Source organism: Curcuma longa, chromosome 6, assembly GCF_044706935.1.
Source record: "Curcuma longa cultivar G26 ecotype Majalengka, Jawa Barat chromosome 6, ITB_CL_G26_1.1, whole genome shotgun sequence".
NCBI classification, from domain to species: domain Eukaryota; kingdom Viridiplantae; phylum Streptophyta; class Magnoliopsida; order Zingiberales; family Zingiberaceae; genus Curcuma; species Curcuma longa.
Genome location: NC_133866.1, coordinates 6,161,660 through 6,181,797, shown reverse-complemented (window position 1 = coordinate 6,181,797; position 20,138 = coordinate 6,161,660). Strand labels below are relative to the sequence as shown.

General features: G+C 36.8%; 3 protein-coding genes across 3 annotated transcripts in view; 1 reads left to right on the top strand and 2 right to left on the bottom strand.

Moving 5' to 3' along the window:
• Window positions 1-36: 36 nt before the first annotated feature.
• LOC141830655 (putative protein S-acyltransferase 7) lies at window positions 37-9,384 on the bottom strand. The gene is made up of 5 exons (XM_074718071.1): window positions 9,070-9,384; window positions 3,559-3,741; window positions 1,295-1,591; window positions 778-1,011; window positions 37-690 (listed from the first exon to the last, which is right to left on the bottom strand). Exons 1-5 carry the CDS (start codon window positions 9,169-9,171, stop codon window positions 148-150), a joined length of 1,359 nt encoding a protein of 452 aa, XP_074574172.1. The 5' UTR covers window positions 9,172-9,384; the 3' UTR covers window positions 37-147.
• A 2,851-nt stretch (window positions 9,385-12,235) lies between these two features.
• On the top strand, window positions 12,236-13,037 carry LOC141830312 (protein SMALL AUXIN UP-REGULATED RNA 12-like). Its single transcript, XM_074717760.1, has one exon. The coding sequence runs from the start codon at window positions 12,471-12,473 to the stop codon at window positions 12,906-12,908; it is 438 nt and encodes a 145-aa protein (XP_074573861.1). The 5' UTR covers window positions 12,236-12,470; the 3' UTR covers window positions 12,909-13,037.
• Window positions 13,038-13,380: 343 nt separating this feature from the next.
• The window catches only part of LOC141830715 (nuclear pore complex protein GP210), a 31,928-nt gene continuing 25,170 nt past the window's right edge, over window positions 13,381-20,138 (bottom strand). Inside the window, exons 29-36 of the mRNA XM_074718130.1 lie at window positions 19,977-20,084; window positions 19,738-19,879; window positions 14,926-15,012; window positions 14,608-14,842; window positions 14,446-14,500; window positions 14,262-14,353; window positions 14,137-14,197; window positions 13,381-13,913 (exon numbers count right to left, since the gene is read on the bottom strand). Coding sequence (XP_074574231.1) covers window positions 13,573-13,913; window positions 14,137-14,197; window positions 14,262-14,353; window positions 14,446-14,500; window positions 14,608-14,842; window positions 14,926-15,012; window positions 19,738-19,879; window positions 19,977-20,084 — 1,121 coding nt within the window. The 3' untranslated portion in view covers window positions 13,381-13,572. The remainder of the gene's footprint in view (window positions 13,914-14,136; window positions 14,198-14,261; window positions 14,354-14,445; window positions 14,501-14,607; window positions 14,843-14,925; window positions 15,013-19,737; window positions 19,880-19,976; window positions 20,085-20,138) is intronic.

The window sequence follows — 20,138 nt, the reverse complement described above, 5'->3', positions numbered from 1 at the left end:
TCACAAAGCCAAGCAAAGAATAAACACAATGCAATCTTACAGAAGCCTACTGGCAAAGCACGAATTCATTCATTCATTCATCATCACCAAGTGTGCATTTCAAAGAGCTGTGTTAAATCCACAACATTCGTTCTTTCAACCACGAATCTAGTTATTTTCTGTGAAATTGCTGCTGGTGCCGCTGCCGCGATCTCTTGCATTTGACTCACCCAATCCAGCAGCCAGTGCCAGAACATCAGGTGTCATCTCCCAGCTTCCGCTCCGGCGTCCTCTGCTTGAATGCCTTGGATGGTAAATGGTTCGCCCTTCTGCAGACTCGGGCGGGAAACTCTCCTTGCTCAAATTTGGAGACATGCCATGGCCGAGTGCATCATCCTTCTCATCCAACATCTTTGGATTATTTGCAGCTCCTTCCAAGTCATCTAGATGTGCAAATGATCTAGCTTCCTCCCATGATATGGGCTTCCTACCCATTTCGATGTCGCCCATACCTCTGCCCATGTTCGGGCTTAGAAAACCTCGAGCTGCTGATTGCGATGAGAGTCCTTGTTCTCGTGCTGCCCTTGCTCTGAATTTGTTCTTTGAGGGTGGTATGCTTGTGAAAAAGACCTCCATAATATTCCCCACCACTCCTCTGTTATATGGATTAACCCGCAAGTCGTAACGGTATCTGAAGTTCTCATAAGTAGTCTGCCAAGAATGAAGTCACTCACTAATAAGTATAAGAAAGGATTTCTAATGTGGATTGAATTTTCCACTGAGAATGATGCAGTTTACCTGGTTGGTGCTCATGAGATAGAAATGGAAGCCCGATAAGCCTCCAACAAACCATACTGATATAAAAGTATAGATTATCAAAATTATTGATGCTGGAGTTTTGATCATTGCTCTCCAAATCGATAGCTGATCAGCATCTCGAATTTTTATTATATAGACCCAGCAAAAACCAAAGACATAGACGCAGAGTAAGGTCGTCGAGAAGACAAACATATAGAAGAACCGATAGTTACGCTGCACCACAGACAACTTAAATGGTTGGCAAAACAACATACAACAATATAGAGAAATTAGGAAAGATAATCCTATCAACTATGCTCCATCAAAATGGTTCTCTGGGAAGAGAGAGAAAGTGACTATGTGTTGATCCTTCTTCCCAATAAGTTGGCAAACACATGCTAGGAACTCAACTTTTGGAGAAGAACCTAGCTCTTGCCTAATTATCAATTTATGTCTAGTTGCATAACGATTGGATAGTATATATAGAATCAAAAAACTATAAAGAAATGTAACATACATTCCCTATGCATTGCCCCACCCATGGGCAGTGATGATCGAACCGCTCCACACAGTTGTTGCAGATTGAGCAATGTGAACAACGTGGAGGCCGATAAAGCATGCAGGTATCGCAGTATTTACTTTTCACGGTCATCCCATTCACAATGACATCCATAGTTCGAGGAATACGCATTTGTGGGGTTTGTATGCCTCCCATTTCATTGTTCCCACCATAACTTTCAGGTTCCGGTGGATGTGTATTTCGAGGTACTATACCTGGATCTCTACCGGAGGTAATTAGTAGAAGACACAAATCCTGGAAACAAGAGTAATCCTTTCAATTAAGAAGCATTGAACAAAGCATTTTTAACTTGAATAAAGTAACATGTAATAAAACATCAAGCATGAAAAAAATGTAAATACAGTGATACTAAAGGTTTGGCTAACTAAAGATGAAAATCTAAACCAAAAATTAAAGTTTATGAAGAAAGAAAGCATCCGATCAAAGCTTATGTATATGCTACGTTTTATTATCTTCAGGTTTTAAATACAGTTGGATTACACGATACCAAATTTGAATCAGGACAACTGGATCAGGTAAAGAGCTACAAGCAAGTGGAGGTAGAAAAAACACACACAAAGGGTCAGAGAAATTAAGAGTGGGAGAGAAAAAAAGTGGTATAGAAGAAAGAACAAGAGGAAGGGAAGAAATATTTTGCATTGTATCACACCACCTGCTGCTGTATGTCATGCTGCCACTTCAATACCCTCTTTTCCTGCCTTCTCTACTATCGGATTTATTATAGTTCTTCTTATTACTATTGACTTTCTTTTTAAATAATTCACTTCTGGTCTAAAAGTTGGTAACATTGTTATAATCAACATTTGACTATGATTACTTATGAAAGGAATGGCCAACTTTTCTATTACCTTTCAATTCTTATTTGTCTAGTGTTCCTAGTACCCAATATCATATCTGGATTTTATATGCTAAATTCAGGCCAAATAGCATCATGTTTGTCTATTAACCATAGAATTTCTGTAGTCCTGATTGCCAGAACTGTCATACCGAAACTTAATCACAAGAATACTGGCTTTCATTCATGGATGAAAAGGTGGTGATCCTAATGCAACTTGTTCTTGTTTCATATAATATACTGTGCAGAAAATAAAATGTAATATGTAATAAACAATAAGGAGAAACAAAGAGTTAGATGCAATATTTTTCAGATGTTCAACTCAGCATACTGAAGAAATTATAGAATTGATACAAATTCTGGTAGAACATTTGCCCCTGACATTGATAAGAAAATTAATCTGCATCAAAATTTAAACAGTTTCTGTTCTTCCTTGCAATTTCTAGGGTGTGCCTACACAGATGAACTAGAATATCCTATCAAGTTCACCTTTTACTGAGACAGCTTATGTAAGTAAATTTAAATGGTCAATCTTCACCCAAATTCTAGATGTTGAATTAAAGTTCCCATGAGAAGACCAAGAGTTCCAAAAGTTCCCTTTCTCCTGCTGCTTCTTCCTTAGCACGCTGTGCCTCATATGAGCCACATACACCTCATTTACAGGTGTGCACTTGTGCACCACGTGGACACCACATTGTATCCGATGTTTCATTGCTCGTTTGCTTGATGTGTTGGGGTGCACATCACTCATGTGCCTTGCACATCATCAGGTCCTATCATGTGCTTTGCACATGACCTACCATGTATAAAGCACATGGTATCACCACTAAATCCACTTTTTGCCATTGCATAATTTTATGTATGCATCTATATTTATCTATCTCATTCTCCCTCCATATTCTAGATGTGGAACTATAGTTCCCTGAGAGAATCCCAAGGGCTCTCTTTCTTCTTCCTTCTCTATGTTTTCAGAACCTTTTTGAGAACAATTTCCATTTTGACTCTAAGTGATACAACATATCTGCTAAAAAAATCAATTTATATAATTCTCTATGCAAAATATTTGAAGTTAAAGAACTGAGTAAGATATACTTTTAACATGCCTAATCGAATAACACCAAAATGAAACAGATAAACAAATTCAAGTAAGCATGTTTGGCAAAGATATTTCTTTATTAATTAAGATTTATGTGCACCCTGACTGCCTGAATACTGTTGATCAAGCTCCTTGACTTCCACCTGAGCATTTTCAAAAGAAATTGTACATTATTTGTTATATTCGCTCTACATAAACATAATATTCTTCGTATTCTATAAAAATAAGCAACCACTTGAAAATCAAATAAAAGAAGTTATTGGCACTCACATACAATGTGAAAGCAACAGCCACTATCATTATTGATATTCCCAAGTTATGAGAGAAATCATCCATCAGTTTTCTGGCAACAAAGGCACAAAACACAGAGACAGGTGCCACAATAAGGAAAATGGTGAGAAACAATGATCTTGCATCAGGTCCAAAAATAAACCTCCCTTCTAGAAGAAATATCTGCAACAAATATGAAAATAGAGAATCAATCAAAAGAAAATGAATGTTAAAGCATAGCTTTTCCAACAGTATCAAGGAATAGATTAATCCACATTCATGTATCCTCAAGACCTCAAGTTTAATTGATCTTAATAAAATGATGTTAGAGATTTGGTGGATCTATTAAGGACTCAACATGTGTTAGTCATGTATTTTGAAGTATCTTAGGAGCCTTGTTAACAATGAATTAGTTATTTCATTAAGTTTTTCCAAATAATTTCGTTGAATTAATCATGATGTTGACAAGGTTATCTACTTATGATCATTTTCATTGCGTCTTGAATTTTAGGGGGAAAAATTTGCTATACAGTACATGGGTGATTCATTCTCAATACAAAATAATCGAGGCTTCTCTTCGACATGCTGCTAATCAAGATCAAAATACAAATACTTCCTGGAGCAGCAACATGTTATTCACTCAAGATAAAGCAATGGTGAACAATTTCAAAGTGTCCTAAAAACTGTTGGTGCAGGGAGCACCAGATGATCGAACCTTGGTTTTGATGATGACACGAGATTCAAGTTAAGTGTGTGTTGTGGACTAACAAGTTGATCTAGTGTGCAGGGAGCACAGGAAAGTCCTAGTTGAGACAAGGCAAAGCAAAGTCCTAGTTGCGGCTAGGCAAAAACAAGTCCTGGTTTAGAGGATCAGATAGAAGACTTAGCAAGGTCAAGAGCACCAGGTGCAAGTCCAGGCAGTGTCAGGAGGACCGAGAAGCATGAAAAAAATCCAAGCAGGTCAGGAGGACCAAGGCTTGGTGGAAGTCTAGGCGGTCAGGACGGCCGGGAGCATAGCAGCAAACCCTGGGGGTTGAGGACCATGGCTAAGCGAGAAGTCCAACAAGTCCGGACAACTCAGGTAAATTCTCCCGAGTGGAGTGGGTAAGAACGCGTTCCCAGAGTGGAATTGTAGGCGTCAGTTTAACCCAAGGTTTCGTTTCTTGGAAACCTGAAATTAAGACCAATTAACAGTTCGAAGAACTGTTATCCAATTCTGTTACATTTGTTTTTGAACTAACTTGTAATGCAGATTGGAAAGGCGAAGATTTTGACTCCGGACGACTCTATCCGGAATCCAGATGACCGGATGGTCCAGACGCCTGGAAGGTGAAATCCAGGCGACTCGGATTCGGAAAATAACAGCGGAAGTCAAAGTCCATTCATATCCTCCACGTCAGCACGAAGTCGACTGGAAGGGAAATCCAGATGACTGGAAAGCCGAGTCAGCTGCGAAGATGGTGGATCGACGGCCTGCATGGAGTCGCCTGGAATGAGAATCTAGGCGATTAGAAAGCCTTATATAAGCATGTCGAACAGAGGATTCAATACAACAATTCAAGTCATTCAAGAACGAGCCGATGGCACCCTGAGCGGGAAGGAACACCCTAACAGCCGTCGTAACGCCGAAGTTGCACCGCAAAGAGCTTTATCTTCATCTCCGGATTGGTAACGATTTAAAATTCTTGTACATTTTAATTACGATAAACGTTTTATCGTATTGGCTTTTTGTAATCGTTACAACTCTTTTCCGTAAGGAAAAGAGTTTTATAGTGGGATTGTCTGTGCGTAAACGATCAAAGATCGTGAGCCTTAGAGTAGCAGTCAGTGGCTGTAAATCAAGTAAAAACAAAGCGTGTTTTCGTGTGCTTGTCTCTATTTTCGCTTTTACCATTTCCGCTGCAAACAACTTTGATTTACGAACGAGCACAATTGACGGGTTTCAAAAATCAGAGAAAATCATTAAAAGATAGCATTATTCACCCCCCCCCCCCTCCCACTCTAGCGCTTCTACGATCCTACAAAAACCACCAAACTACATCAATTTCGAAGGTCATAGTGTTTGACCCAATAATAACTCTAGCCTTAGCACAATCCAAGTTGAAGCTTACCTTACTTCACCGAACTATATTTCCACATTAGAACACTATTGATGATCCCTTCCCTGCTATTAAAGCTGACACAGTAATGCACTTATCCGAAAACTCAATTACCATAATCCTTGGCTTTTTCATCTACCCATCAAAAACTATTTCAGTACATCGATACTCCAACACTGAAACTCCAAGTCAAACACTTGAATCATGTGCGAAGATTTCAGAAAGTAGCATGCCTAATACTAATATACACACATGTTGGATACTCATACTTATTCCAAGTAACATAAACTATCAAGAAAAGTGTCAATTATATACTTATAGACTGAACCACTTAAAAATGATCGAAGATTGAAAATTATCATAATTTTCTTCAAAACATTAGATCAGATGAGGGTAAATAAGCTACAAAAAATATAATGATATCACTATTGAAAATTCAGAATAATTTTGGAGAGAGAGAATATTACATTAACTGATTTATTCAACATCTTAAGAACTAAGAAAACATTTTATGAAAGAAGAAAAGTTTTGTAGAATCAATTATAAGAATAAAGGTCAAGTACAATGTTGCCCTAATTAATAGTAATAGAGAGATTAAGTTGATGAGTGATAATTATAGAGGGATTAAGTTATGAAAAATGTCACGTAAGGAAGGATGGCTGAGAGATAAATAACAAGTGAAACAAAAATATCTAAAACTTGCTTTGGTTGTATGATCAGAATATCTAAATGTTATTTATCTAATAAGAAACTAGTGGAGACATAACGAAAAAAAAGGGATTAGGAATTATGATAAAGTTCATAGACAATTATTTTGGTGGCTTTTATGAGGTAAAATCTATTAATTCTATCGACATGATAAAATATGTGTCTTATAATAATTTAGTGGCAACCTTAGAGTTATTATAAATGTAATACATGATGTTTTACATAAATGTACATTTATATTAAGGGTTAGCATTATGCCCTTAATAAATGTATCTTTTATATTAGTATTGGAGAAACTTATGAGTCATATTCAAGATAGAATATTTTGTTAATTGATAGTATTCTTCTAATTGATGATAATCAAGCTACAGAAATCTTAAATTGTGGAAGAAACTTGAGAAATCAAAGGTTTTAAAGTAAGTAAAACTAAAAGTGAATATATGAAATAAAATTTCGAGAAAAAGAAAACAATGAGAAGATAATTAAATTGGATGGACAGGAAATCATAGAAGACATTTAGATACTTGGATCACTTAATGATCAAGAATGAGTTGTTCTGAAGAAATCATTAAGAGGATAAAGATCGGAGATTATTCGAAAGGAACTTTTAAAGATATGTGATCATTGTATGACCTTTAGGCTAAAAAAGCAAATTTTATAAAAATGTGGTATCTATGAGTTAAGAATGTTGAGAATTAGAAAACAACACAGAAATTAATGCAATATATATGAAAATGCTAACACTATGTGTGAAATTATGAGGGGAACACTACTTGGGCATAGTTATGTGCCCATCCAAGAAATAAAATATTTATGGGAATATTGAAAGATGCCAATCATTTCTATAATTGAACAAGCTGGTCAATTAGGATTGATGATGTGGGGCTAAAGAAAGATAGAGACCAAGGACAATTTTACTAAACACAATTAAAAGTGTCACAAACGATTTGGATATTGCTAGAGATAGTAATGAATTTCAATGTTAAAATAAGATTCACATAGTTGTTCCAAGGAGTTGGAATTATACTGTGTTTTCTGTTTTTAACAGTTCCCCACACATGTAAACAGGCAAACAAGACTAGTCCAAACCCGACACGTGAAATGAATTAGTTGAGCATATATTTCTTAAATACCAACAACATAATGATTAGAACATAGGAACCCAATTGTGGTTAAAGTTGATTGATCATTTATCGCAAAAGATCAAGCTATTAAGCAAGGAATCAATTTTATATATTTATATTATTAACAATTTTCACAAATCTTGCTCATCAAACTATGGTTGCAGTGCAAACAAAAAATTGGCACCAGAGAGAATGCCCCTCGTTAGTGATGAACCTAAGGGCAACATCCCCTACTACTTTACCCACTAAGTTTGAAGAGGATCATCATCGTCGAGGAAACCCTCACAATCGCAATGGTAGAGCATTAGACACTAGTTCAAAGCTAAGGGGCAGCTTCATAAATAGCAAAACAAGGAGACTAAGCATCACATCTAAGTGAAGGGCATGATGATACTAGCAATCACATTGTTATGACATCAAGAAAGAATTAGAAGTTGAAATATTCCCCACTTTACCTCCTTCTCAGTTCCCCCTCCTCATAGGTATCGAACAACATCACCTCATATCAACACACTGTATGCTAGTTGGTATTGACGCCATCTCATTCTGGTCAAACATTGAAACACCAACATGTGGCCAGACAATAAACCTCCATAAGGGAAGGTGGACAAGAATTAACTAGTTTTAACTAAGTTTACCTGTAGAAAAAGAGGACAGCTATAATGCACAAAATCCAAGTTTCACCTCAAAAGAAAAATTAAAGAACAAAACTTGATGGCTATTTGTAGAAGATTAATGCCCCAAGATGTAGATTGGATAGAGCACTAATGCAAAATGATTAGCCAACGTCCAATCTACTCATAATTTTCATACACAACACTTGGCAATGTGGAACTAAAGAGTCATTTCTTGCCTAACATCAGCCATCTAATTACTGAATTGGTGCATCTGCAAGGCAATGTCGATTGGACAGAACACTAATCCAAAATGAATAGCCAACGTTTTGGGAGTATATCCCAATCTACTCATAATTTTCATACACAACACTTGGCAATGTGAAACTAAAGAGTCATGTACTAGGACACTTGGTTAGTGGAAATGGCACCTTTGTGAACCTGCAACGATAGGCAGGCATCAAGTAAAGACATCAATTGCATCACTCTCCCCCACCCCAAAACCATCTCAGCTCAACCTCAACCAGCCGAGCTGGGCTTGGACTAAGCCCTCATCGATTAGTCAAACCCGTCAACCAGCACAAATACAAGCCTCAATCCTAAATGATTAGACAATGAAAGAGAGAATGCATCAATCTCCAAGAGACGAAACAACTATGTTGTATTAAAGAGTCACTTCCTATCCACCATTAATCATCTCTTTTCTAAGGGCCTATATGCTGGGGCTCTTAGACAATAGACACCACTTGCATGACCACAAGAAGAACAAGGATAGCCTCTTCCAATTCCAAATACTAGCTCATTGACGAAAAATCCCACCCAAACAAAAATCCAACTTCCCATTAGATATGACAAGAATTTTATATGAAGAAAAAAAACCCTAATTTTGGAACTCAGCAAGACATGAAGTGATCAACTGCTCACCAACACGTGAGATTACCAAGACATAGAGCGGGATTCACTTACGTTGTTGCCCTTCCAGACCTGGTAAACCCTTGGCGCGTCCGGATCGTAGACTTCGCCGGAGACCTCCGTGTCGGAGCACCGAGTCGAGGTGCCGGCGTGCATTCTCGGTCGTCGACGCCCTCACCTCCCAGCGGCACAACTCAGATCTGTACGAGAAAAGCCACGAGAGGCCGGATGACGAAGAAAACTACAGATTCTAGCTAGCTCACGGGCTTCCACGACTCCCTCGCCGGCATCCACCGCCCAGCTCGCGTCAGATCTCCCCGCCGTCATCACCTCCGACGGTGGATCCGAACCTTTTAGACCCCCGACAAGTGGAGTGCGACTGTTGGAATGGACAGCAACGTGTGCCCGGAAGGAAAGTTCGGTGTCCACACGTTTTCGTACTCGAGCAACCAATGGAGGACTAGAGGTCCCAGCGACCATATCGACTGCCGTTCGTAGGATTGCCAGTGAGAGAGTGGGTGGGCAGTAATAGCCGTCAATTAAAATTAATATAATTTAAATAAATTAGATTGATATTTTATCAATTATTTTTTTAGATTTAAATGAATTGATCGGTCTGATCTTGGAGATCCGTGATGAACTTGAATTTACTTCTAAATTGAGATTTTTTATTTTTGTTACTTTTAAATTTAAAATAAAAATAAAAAATTTAATAGGCTGTGAACTTAACCCAATTAATCCATAATTAAATTTAAAATTTTTAATATTTTTTATATATTTTTTTTATAGACTCATGGATTTAATCCGTTTAATCCACAACCTAAACGTAAAAATTTCAATCATATATATATTTTTATTTTTAATAGGTTTTTAGTAGGCTCATGGGTTGGTCGATCTAACCCGCGACCTATCTTGAGTTGGGTTGAATTGGAAGATTTCTTAATCTGCTAAAATAGCGGATCGATCTAGCTCCCGCCCGCCCTTCTTTATCTCTAAAGACAGGATGTCTTAACCATCCAACGGTTATTCCATCCCCGTTATCTATTGACGTTGCTTTGAATAAACCCCCATTTGCTGGATTATTACCAATGTAATCATAAAAAACTAATTTTTTGAGAATTTTAGATCAATCTTTCTAATAAATTTAGATTTTCATCTAGTCCGATGCTAACTCTTCTGATATATTTCTTACTGGAAAGTATCCTTGACCCTACTGATAACGAGTAAGACCAAATAGTTTGATTGGAGTTGTTGCTAAACCATATACCACATAGTTCCAGCAACAACAAATTAGCTGCAAAAAAAAATAACAACGATACTATTAAAAAGTAGAATTTAAATATTGCTCATACACAATCTTTTGTATCCGCTCCACTTTTGTCATATGATGGATTTTTAATAAATTAATCCGTTTCCGTCATGAGTTGATCGTTTAATTGTATTAATTAATTGTCTCGTAATTTCCTATTTAACTTGAACTTGAAGTGGCCGCTTTAGGATCCCCCAATGTTAGTTTACTTAGACGGAAGCCTATCGCTTTCCGTCTTCGTCCACAATCTCGTTAAATAAATAATCATCAAATTTAACTTAATTAATTTTTTTAAGACATAATATAAATATCCATCTTCTCGCGTTGAATCTATCCACGTTAGGTTAGTTAGATATGCCAACCTCCAACCACAATTTTATATTATTTTTTAAAATATTTATTTGTTAAATTTTTTTATAATGTGATATTTATCTGTTAGCGTACGGCCAAAAACGTGAGATAATCAATCAATTACTAAAACATTTTTTAAAGTCACTTAACAACTTCATTATTCCTCCCCAAGTTGCTAATTGTTAATCACAAATAATTAAAGAACCGCAATTGTTGAAATTTAATACGATATATTTGAAACTAACACGGTTCATAGACACCTAATCTAAAAGTATAAATCATTCTTAATTAATAAATTAGGAAGTAAACAATTTTATTTTGATTAGTTGACTAACCGGAAGAAAAGTCAAAAACGAATAATTAAATTTAATAAATAATAATAATTTTTTTCTATCCAGTTAACTTTTATAATAATTTGTATCAAATTTTAACTATGAATTAAATTCATTTAATTAATATAATTATGAACCAAATATATTAATAATTAGAATATAAATATAAATATTTTTTTTAAAAAGTAAAATATAATCTATTCGTTGAATGATTAATTTACAATAAAATATGTCTTATTGAAAATAAATCAATAGAAAAAACATAGATTCTCAAAAATCTGTAAATATAAATTTCAATATATATATTTTCTCCCCTAAAAGTATGATGATATTGAAAATAAATTAATTAATCAACATGGCAAAATGAAACTTTCAATATATATCATAAATAATTCATATACAGCCAATTAACTATTTATATAAGATTTTATACTTTTCTGAAGGTAAATAGACATTACAAAATTTTTTTATTAACTAATAGTTTATCTACATTTTCCTATTAACTAATAAATAATTTTTAATTAAAATGCTAACACAATAAAGAGGTATTTATTACATTTATGTCTATACTAAATAAGCATTCAAACAGTAGTAAAGCACTCAAACATAAAAATTAAGATTGAAGTTCTTGCATTTGAAGATGTCCTAAGTTATACTCCGGATTTAAAGAAGATGGTATACTAAATTATTAAAAAAATAATAGAGTAATTATATAATAATTTTGTTGTTAGTAGGAAGTTTACGACTAATTAATTGGACTTCATGAGAAACTTTCCTGAGTCTATACCTTACATGAAAATTAATATAATTGTCAACTAAGTCGGTTAATAGATAAGTAAACAAAAGGTAGCTCTCAAAAAAATTGACAGGAAGTTCTTGTGCAATGAAGAAGAGCTAGCTAGCTGCTCGCCAAAGGCACATAAATAAATTAAACAATGGCAACTTGGGATAAAAACAAGGGAAGATAAAGAGTCGATGACCACATCACACAGGCATGCAGCACACAACTCGTACATGCATGAACAGATCTGAAAGGCCATTGGATGGAGGGCGTTGACAATGAGATTGATTAAGAAATATATGAATCAGTACTGCATGCTTTTAGCAGCTAGTGGGGCAGCTCTCTTCTTCTTCTTCTTCTTCTTCTTCTCCTCCCTCACTTTATATGCGTGTCGAGTTGAGGGCTCTTGAACAATATTGCAGTGCTCTTCCATTTGGTGCATGCTCCTGGTCCTTCACCTCTGAGCTTGCTAGCTGCATGCGATTCGTCTTGTTGATCTTTCAAGCTTCGTTGCCTTACGAATGAGTAATCCTGTTGGGATTAATATCCATGAGTAACTCAAAGTTTCCGAGAGCCAGGGTCATGTATTACCAAGTCTACGACAGAGGTTAATTAATTAGCAAGGTTCAGTAAGAAGATCATCTGCTGCATTTTGTTGTCGTTGTTGTTGAAAAGTAAGTAAATGGGGAGGATGGAGATTGATAACAGGAAAGAGAAGGTTAAGTCGAAGGGCCTGATACAGAAGGCACTGGAGCGGTGCCGGATCAGGAGCAGGCGGCGGACGGTGGGGATGCCGCCGGAGGGGTGCCTGTCGGTGTGCGTGGGGCCGGCGAGGGAGCGGTTGATGGTGCGGACCGAGTGGCTGAACCACCCGCTGTTCAAGGAGCTGCTGTTGGAGGCGGAGATGGAGTTCGGGTACGCCACTGCGGGCCCCCTCGAGCTCCCCTGCGACGTCGCGCTCTTCCGCAGGGTGCTGTGGGAGGTGGAGCAGGAGGCGGAGCAGCAGCTGTTTTCGCCCCGGTGCAACTTCGCCATCGGCCACGCCGCCGCCGGATACTTCCAGCTGCTCAGCCCGGTGAGGCCCATGAACATGATCACGACCGGCGGAGTTCGATCGTGATCGCCGGCTGTTTTCCTGATGTGGATGATCTGTGATCATGCGTGTTAACTGTATTAATTTTATGTTAGCAAGTGATGTTTGATCCAATAAAGTTGTATATGAACGTCCATCGAATATGATGTGGAACTGTTGAGGCTAATCTTTAATACTGATCAAACAGAAGATTTGTAAGATTAATTTTCAGGGGAGAATCCAATAACTTTTATGATGCATCCAGTTCCAGAATTGTCTATAACAACTATGAAAGCATAAGATGTTCCAGGTCAGAGTTGTTAGCAAACTTTTCAGAAAAAAATAGGGGGAAAAGACAGTTAAATTAGAATTTAGAACACATGTTATGATGCAATTAAGTTGACATAATATTAAACAATATAAAAAAATGGAAATTCTCGGTCTCTATTTTGAATGATTCAGAATATTTCATACACAGATTGTAGTACTATTCTGTAATAATATTTTTGTTTGGAAGGAATAAATATAAGAGCACTTGCTTGTATTAAAGAAATCAATATGATGCTATTTGTACAGCCAATTACTCTACAATTGTGTCGAAATTCTCAACTTGGTGTCTATTGACAGAAAATAACACAATTCCTGACTCTAGAATTAATTGTTACATCTGGAAAGGCATCCTAGAACAATGTCAGATACAAGGTAGAAGCATTCAGTATGTATATTGTGGGTCAAACCTCCTCCTGTCCCGCTTATAATATGGTGTTTCATCAAGAGTTCTCCTCACATAATCGGTGAATGGTGGCGGCGTGCGAGGAGAAAATTGAGCATTTCTAGTGGGTGTGGAATCGATCGGGGCGGGAAGGGGAGATATTGGTCCTGCTTGTCTAGGTCCAGGCTGGTCTGGTTTCTGGAGACACATTAAGAAGATAATAATTGTGACTATAAACACAATAGCACAGACTAACACTGCAGGCCAGATCAAAATGTTCACTCCAGAGGCAGCTGCTCTTTCTCCATTCTTATAAGAGACGCTAATCTCCTCTTGCTGGCCTGTATGTAACAAGTACCAGATTTTAGTTACTACCATATTTACTTGCATACTTAAGAAAATTTTCTACATTATTGGTCATAAACAACGCAAAGAACGTCAATTATAGGAGACAGATATTTGATGCAGGAAAGCTTTAAAAGAAGAAGAAAAAAAAAGGAATTATATTTCAACAATTTTTTTTTATATTAAGGCTGAATTCTACCAGCTAAAGACAGGGCATACCAGTGGAAGGAAGATGAATAATTATTGTGTCTTCAAATGGTTTGTTTTGAAGGACTTTGACCTGCAGTGAATGATGGATAAATAATCGTTCTATAAGCAGAAATATATGCTGCTAATTCACCCACCTCATATTCTGCGAGTCCAACCACACCAACACTTGTAGTGCTAAGAGAAGTAACTGACAACAGATCTTTAGCATTCCAACTTATTTCAACATCTAGGACAATTAGCCATCAAGTCATGCTAAAGCATACAAAAATGAGACGTACAAAAGAAATGACAAAATCATGAAAAAGTCATTCCTATTACCTGTATTCCCAATGACAGTCACAAGACTCCTATTGGCAATTGGTGTGAAGTTTAGCTGCATGATAAAAGGACTTCATTGGCAATTTGGTATATATTGTGCCAAAAGAAAAAGAGGGAAACTTGCAAAATCTATGTATAGGCAATAAGAATTAAAAGTGCCACCTTTTCAGTGCCTAAAGTAAATCCGCCAACATAAGCCGCATGTGCAGACCCAGTAATAGCTGGAGTCTCTTTCAATGATGCAATCATCGAGAAGTGTACCAATCCTTCACTATTATCATACTCTTGCCGTCTTGTATTTGACTTGGACATGATACTGAGCAAATGTTTTGGTGAGTAAGGAAAGAAGAGACAGTAGGAGTAGCCTGTGACATTGTTGACCCATGCCCTTGCATACCTATAGTGAAGTGCACATCTTTGAAGTGAAAGAAGTTCAAATGACATACAAAATTCTGTTCAATGTATTCTGAAAGAACCTACCCAACTATTGGTGGATCAACCCAACAATCAAATGGGACTTCATGATTTCCAGTAGATTCCAACTTAGGATCCAGGATTTCGCTTCCACTAACATATAAGGAATATCAGATTCATTAAATTACATAGAACATCATGGAGATGAAGGATCTATGATAGGATACCAGAGAAAAGTAGGAACTTGGGAACATTAAGATTGAAGAAATTTATTTTACACAATCATTAGTGGATCAGTACATCCAATATCAGAATAGTATAGAATCCTTATGTTAGTATGTCAAAAATGCCATAGTTATCAGAAGAAACCAGAAAAACAACCAATTCCACCAAATAGAGTTTTATGAAAGAACCTATTCCAATCAACATTAACTAATATGCCTTGGCTGGCAAAGAATCAGTAATCGTTACAAGAAACTACATAAAAATCAACCAAACTGATGTTTCTTCAATGGAACACTGGAGATTCTTTTTGCCACTAATATCAGTTTAAGTTGTTTTTTGCTGCTCCAGCTGAATTTGAACAATTCCTATGTAACTATAAGATAATTCAATTTACTAAATAATGATTACATACTGTATACAGAGATGGAAATACGAGGCAGAAACACATTGTTCACAAGTTTGATTCAAACATCAATGATGAAATCTGAATTGCCATGTTGATCTGTCTAAAGTTCGTGAGATATTCTTAATGATTGTTACGTAGTCATCTACCAGTCTATTCAATTTATCTGGCCAATATTTTGCCAATACCCCAATGAATTGGATGTAGGATTAAGCTTCAATATCATCCGACAAATTAAAAAAATTATTACTATCGCTATATGACCATATTACTTTGACCAATTTGACCTTAGGATTCAGCAATACCAGTCATTATGGGCTCAAGTATCCGATTTAAGCGAGCAGGCGAATGTTTAGAAATTAGTTTGAGGGCATTTATGGCAAAACATTTTTGGTGGGTGGGATGCCCTTTTAATGTTTTAGAGAAGAAAAAAAAGTGTTCCTTTGACATTTTGAAAAAAAGGGTGCTCATTTGATCTTTGCCCAAATAACTTAACCCTAGTCTCTATTATATCAATGCTACTAGTAGAATAAATGTTATGCATAGCTAGACTATATTATTATAAGTTGTTCTGGGAGCATGTATAGGAGAGTATTGCATACTCAATGTGTTACTCAAGAGCAACTAGGGGTGTTAGCTCTATTGATAATAAAATGGCATACTCAATGTGTTACTCAAGAGCAACTAGAGGCGTTAGCTCTATTAATAATAAAATGAGAGAATAAATTGAGATAGTATGAAATCGTAAAAAGCTGACAAATATAGTGTATGCTATAATTAGACAAGTTAAATTACAAGTGTACAAAGCAAAGGGAAACCAAAGCAAACTGTAGTTAACATCATGGGTGCTAGGATTGATATTGGCATCATAAATTCAGAAAACCTAAGTATCAGCCTTATCAAATCAATGGGATCGAAATCAGTAAAAGTAAATTCAAAAAAAACAGAAAATAGAAAATATTAATTAATAATCTTAATTATGTTATTGAAATTAATTAATTAATTAACAATACTATTAATTAATAATCGTAATTAATTAATCGCCTTGACTAATAGTAGAAGGGGGATTCATGAGGATTCATGATTCATATGTATGTTCTACACTGGAGCAAGGACAAAGGTGATCTTCTCCTTCCTCCTTGAGAACAGCATAAGCCAAAAGAAGACGAGAAGAAGAGAGCATCATTGCCTTCCTCCTCATGTCAATGGTGAGGACACAGCATATCCACCTCCACCTCCTAAATCTGAAAAGACAATGAAATCCATTGACACCAACAGATCTGCCTCCACCTTCACCTCTTCGCCTCTCTGTCAACCTTCTGCTTTTGCACAATGTTGACCTGTCACTTGAATTGAATTGCTTTCTCCCTCTCAAGTGCTTGACATCACAAGGGTCGTTGACTTAGATTTATTATTTATGTCACCAGCACAATGACCCACATAGTCCGGATCATCCTCATTCTCATCTTTGTCTGTCGGAAAAGATTCCTGAGTGGTAATCAAAGAAATCAATGGGACTAAGAAAATTTTCTCTAATTCTACCGATTCTTCCCTTATTCAACCGATTACCAACTCCTAATTATAAATTTACATCAATTTAACCGTGATTAATCAAAATCATTAATTGAGGAGTGTCCAATTTTTTACTCAAAATCAAATCGCTGATCTAATTCAGACCAAGACCAACTAATTCTACCAAACACGTTAACATAATGAAAATAATTCAATTAATTTGAACGTGCAATTGATATAGACAAGTATCCACATAGCCAACCCCTAAATAGTTGGGACAAATATAAATCTCCAACAAGGATCATCTCTAAGCATTATCTATATCAGTGAAAGATCACCAAATGAAAATATCTTTTCTATTTTTTCTAAGCCCAGATGATTAAGTTACATAATTTATAATGTATCAAGGTTTGAAATCTAAATGTATAAGGTTTGAAATTTCATTTCAAGTCGGAATTTCAGTCCTCGTCAAGAATGAGATTTGTTGGTGCACGTCGATAATGCTGACATGAGATGTACTAAAGATACAAATGAGAAGGAACAAGTAGAAAAGAAAATTAGAGTAGCAAAAAACGATAAAGAACACATTGCCTCATTGTGACTGTAGACCTCATCACAATCAATTCGCAGAAGCCTTGAACCTTGTCAATTATCAATGTGAACTTCACAGGAGCCTTGCATAAAAGATCATGTATCGTCGCAGTCATTGTGGATGCCTCATGCATAACTCTTTGATGTCTTTGCAATCGTCATCAGCGTCACAAAAGCCTCATTGTGGACTGATAACCAACATTTTTACATCTTATTTTTGCTTCTCATGCTTGATGTTTTAATCCTCTCGTATACTTGCATTCTTGTTCATATCATATTTTACGGATGAGAATCTATTTTGAGCCTTATTGCGATTTCTTATACATTCATAGCATTATCTCTAAGATTTGAACTTTGTCTTATAGGGGATCAAAGGAGAGAGTCAACCAGAATTCCAACAAGGAACACGGGCTGACTGTGTCCCTTGACGAGATCGTGTTCCTTGATGCAACCTGATCTACAAGCTCTCCACGGCAAGGAAAGGCCACATGCCCTAACCATGTCCCCTGACACGGTCGTGGTGCATGTGGTAGTGGTTTAAGAATCACCGGTTCACCACTTGTGAAGGGGACGCCGCCCCATCTAATCGGACCTCACGGGAGGGGACCTCCCTCTTCATCACCAAAGCTACCGCCAACCATCTCCATCTCTAGCGGCCATCTCCATCATCACCGGCACCTCAAGGAAAGGGATTCCCTTCCTCATCGAGGGAAGCATCTCTATATACAGCCGGACCTCACCATCATCTCCACCATCGGCGTCCACAACAACCCTCCATTCATGAGCCCTTGGGATTCCAGAGCTCCTCCACTACCACAACCATCTTCTTGTTTGCGAGCTTTGGGATTCCAAGCTCCACGCAAGCCACCCTCCATCCTCCATCATCGTCGGCGTCCTCACAAAGCTCCCGAATCCAAAAGTCATCCTAACATATCCATCTTCATCAAGCCAGCGAAATTCCTCTGGCCACAACATCTCGTCTACGAACTTTGGGATTCCAAGCTCCGTGCACAACTTCCATCATGAGCTCCGGGATTCCAGAGCTCGATCCACATCATCCATTTCCAACAAGCCGAAGGCACCACTTGTAGAGGAGAAGATGTGGAGATCTCCCACCTCTTCTCATTTGCAAACATTCATTCTGATCCGGGGAGCTCCACCTTCAGAGCTTAGTTTTCATTTAGTTCTTTTGTTGGAATGAGTTGGTTTGATTTCCTTATACTGTTTTTAAATTTGTCAATGCGTTTCAATTTGTTTGATTTCTGCAATGCTTCATTTAGTTTGAATAATATAAGTTTTCGTTATGCAATTGGAATGCAAGTAGATTAGATTAGAATTCAAGGCCTCCATTAATTTCTTTTCGGCTATAGTTTTTAGTGAGATTATGTTTTTATACTTGCATTACTTTACGTTTGCAATTCTTAGTATTCGAATCTACTATTCTTTACTTCCTTTACGATTGGTTGCAGTTTAGTGTAGTCACATTTCTGTTGATTACATTGCTTTCAATTTACCGTTCTTCACATTCGAAATTCTTCAAAATTCAAAAAGAAACCCCCAGTACCATTTGAGTTTGAGATTATAATTCACCGTTGCATTCCTCGAGAGACGATCCAAATTGTCCTATATTGCACTAAAATGGAGAGTTTGGTATTAATTTGGTAGTATCACGACACTACAGTAATCATGGGCATCATAAAAATCAACCTTGTCGTGGTCATTACTATGATCGAGCAAGTTTCATTGTCTTAAATAGATTTGTGTCGGCTGGTGGGCAGAACAGTTGTGCCAATTGGCACAAACAAATTTTTAATATAAGCAACATATATTCTATCCATAAGATTAAATGATGGCAAAAAATTCTCTACACAAACATCTATCCTTATCTAAACCAAAGCCAATGGTTAAGTCCCAGAACCAACCATGATCACATTCATGGACAAGGGCTTGGTACCTTGTTGAGGTGTTGAATGACTTAGCATAGATGTCAAACATATGGATATGTTACTATTCTTTCCCATCTAATAGGATTCTTGCTTAAGTAAAAGCATGTAAATGGATGCATACGCAACAAATTATACAACAAACTAAGGATTGTTCATATAGATGAAGATCCACATAGATAAAGAGTATCTCAAAGAACAAACCTATATTTCACCAAAAACATGTAACCTTTAGATGGAAATGGCACATTAGTCAAGGCATCTGCTGGACCATCAACTGATATCTGATCAACTTTCATCACAGTTACAGGTGTTTGCAACTTTAACTTTGAACCAAGAAACATAACTAACAAAAAAGAAAAAAAAAAAGAATCAGGTTTTGGTGATAGCAAAATGCCGATAATAATTGTTATAGCCAATAGTCAAGAAGGGAGTTTGAGAACCTTGAGTTGTGCCTTCCCCACGAGCAAAGCCTTCCCCAGTTATCTTATTTACCGATAGAACACTTTCATTATCACTCAACCACTTGCCAGAGCCAAAGCCATCAACGCCTATCAGAAGTATCATAATCATAGCAACAAGTAAGATACCATAATAAAAAACTT

Bases quoted from the DNA above. Each gene is read 5' to 3' on its own strand.
- LOC141830655 (XM_074718071.1), bottom strand. From the start codon at position 9,171: ATGCACGCCGGCACCTCGACTCGGTGCTCCGACACGGAGGTCTCCGGC. The intron at 1,592-3,558 runs GTGAGTGCCAAT...TCTTGTTTCCAG, and splicing joins CTGTTGCTTTCACATTGTAT to GATTTGTGTCTTCTACTAAT. The intron at 1,012-1,294 runs GTATGTTACATT...TCTGTGGTGCAG, and splicing joins TGGGGCAATGCATAGGGAAT to CGTAACTATCGGTTCTTCTA.
- LOC141830312 (XM_074717760.1), top strand. From the start codon at position 12,471: ATGGGGAGGATGGAGATTGATAACAGGAAAGAGAAGGTTAAGTCGAAG.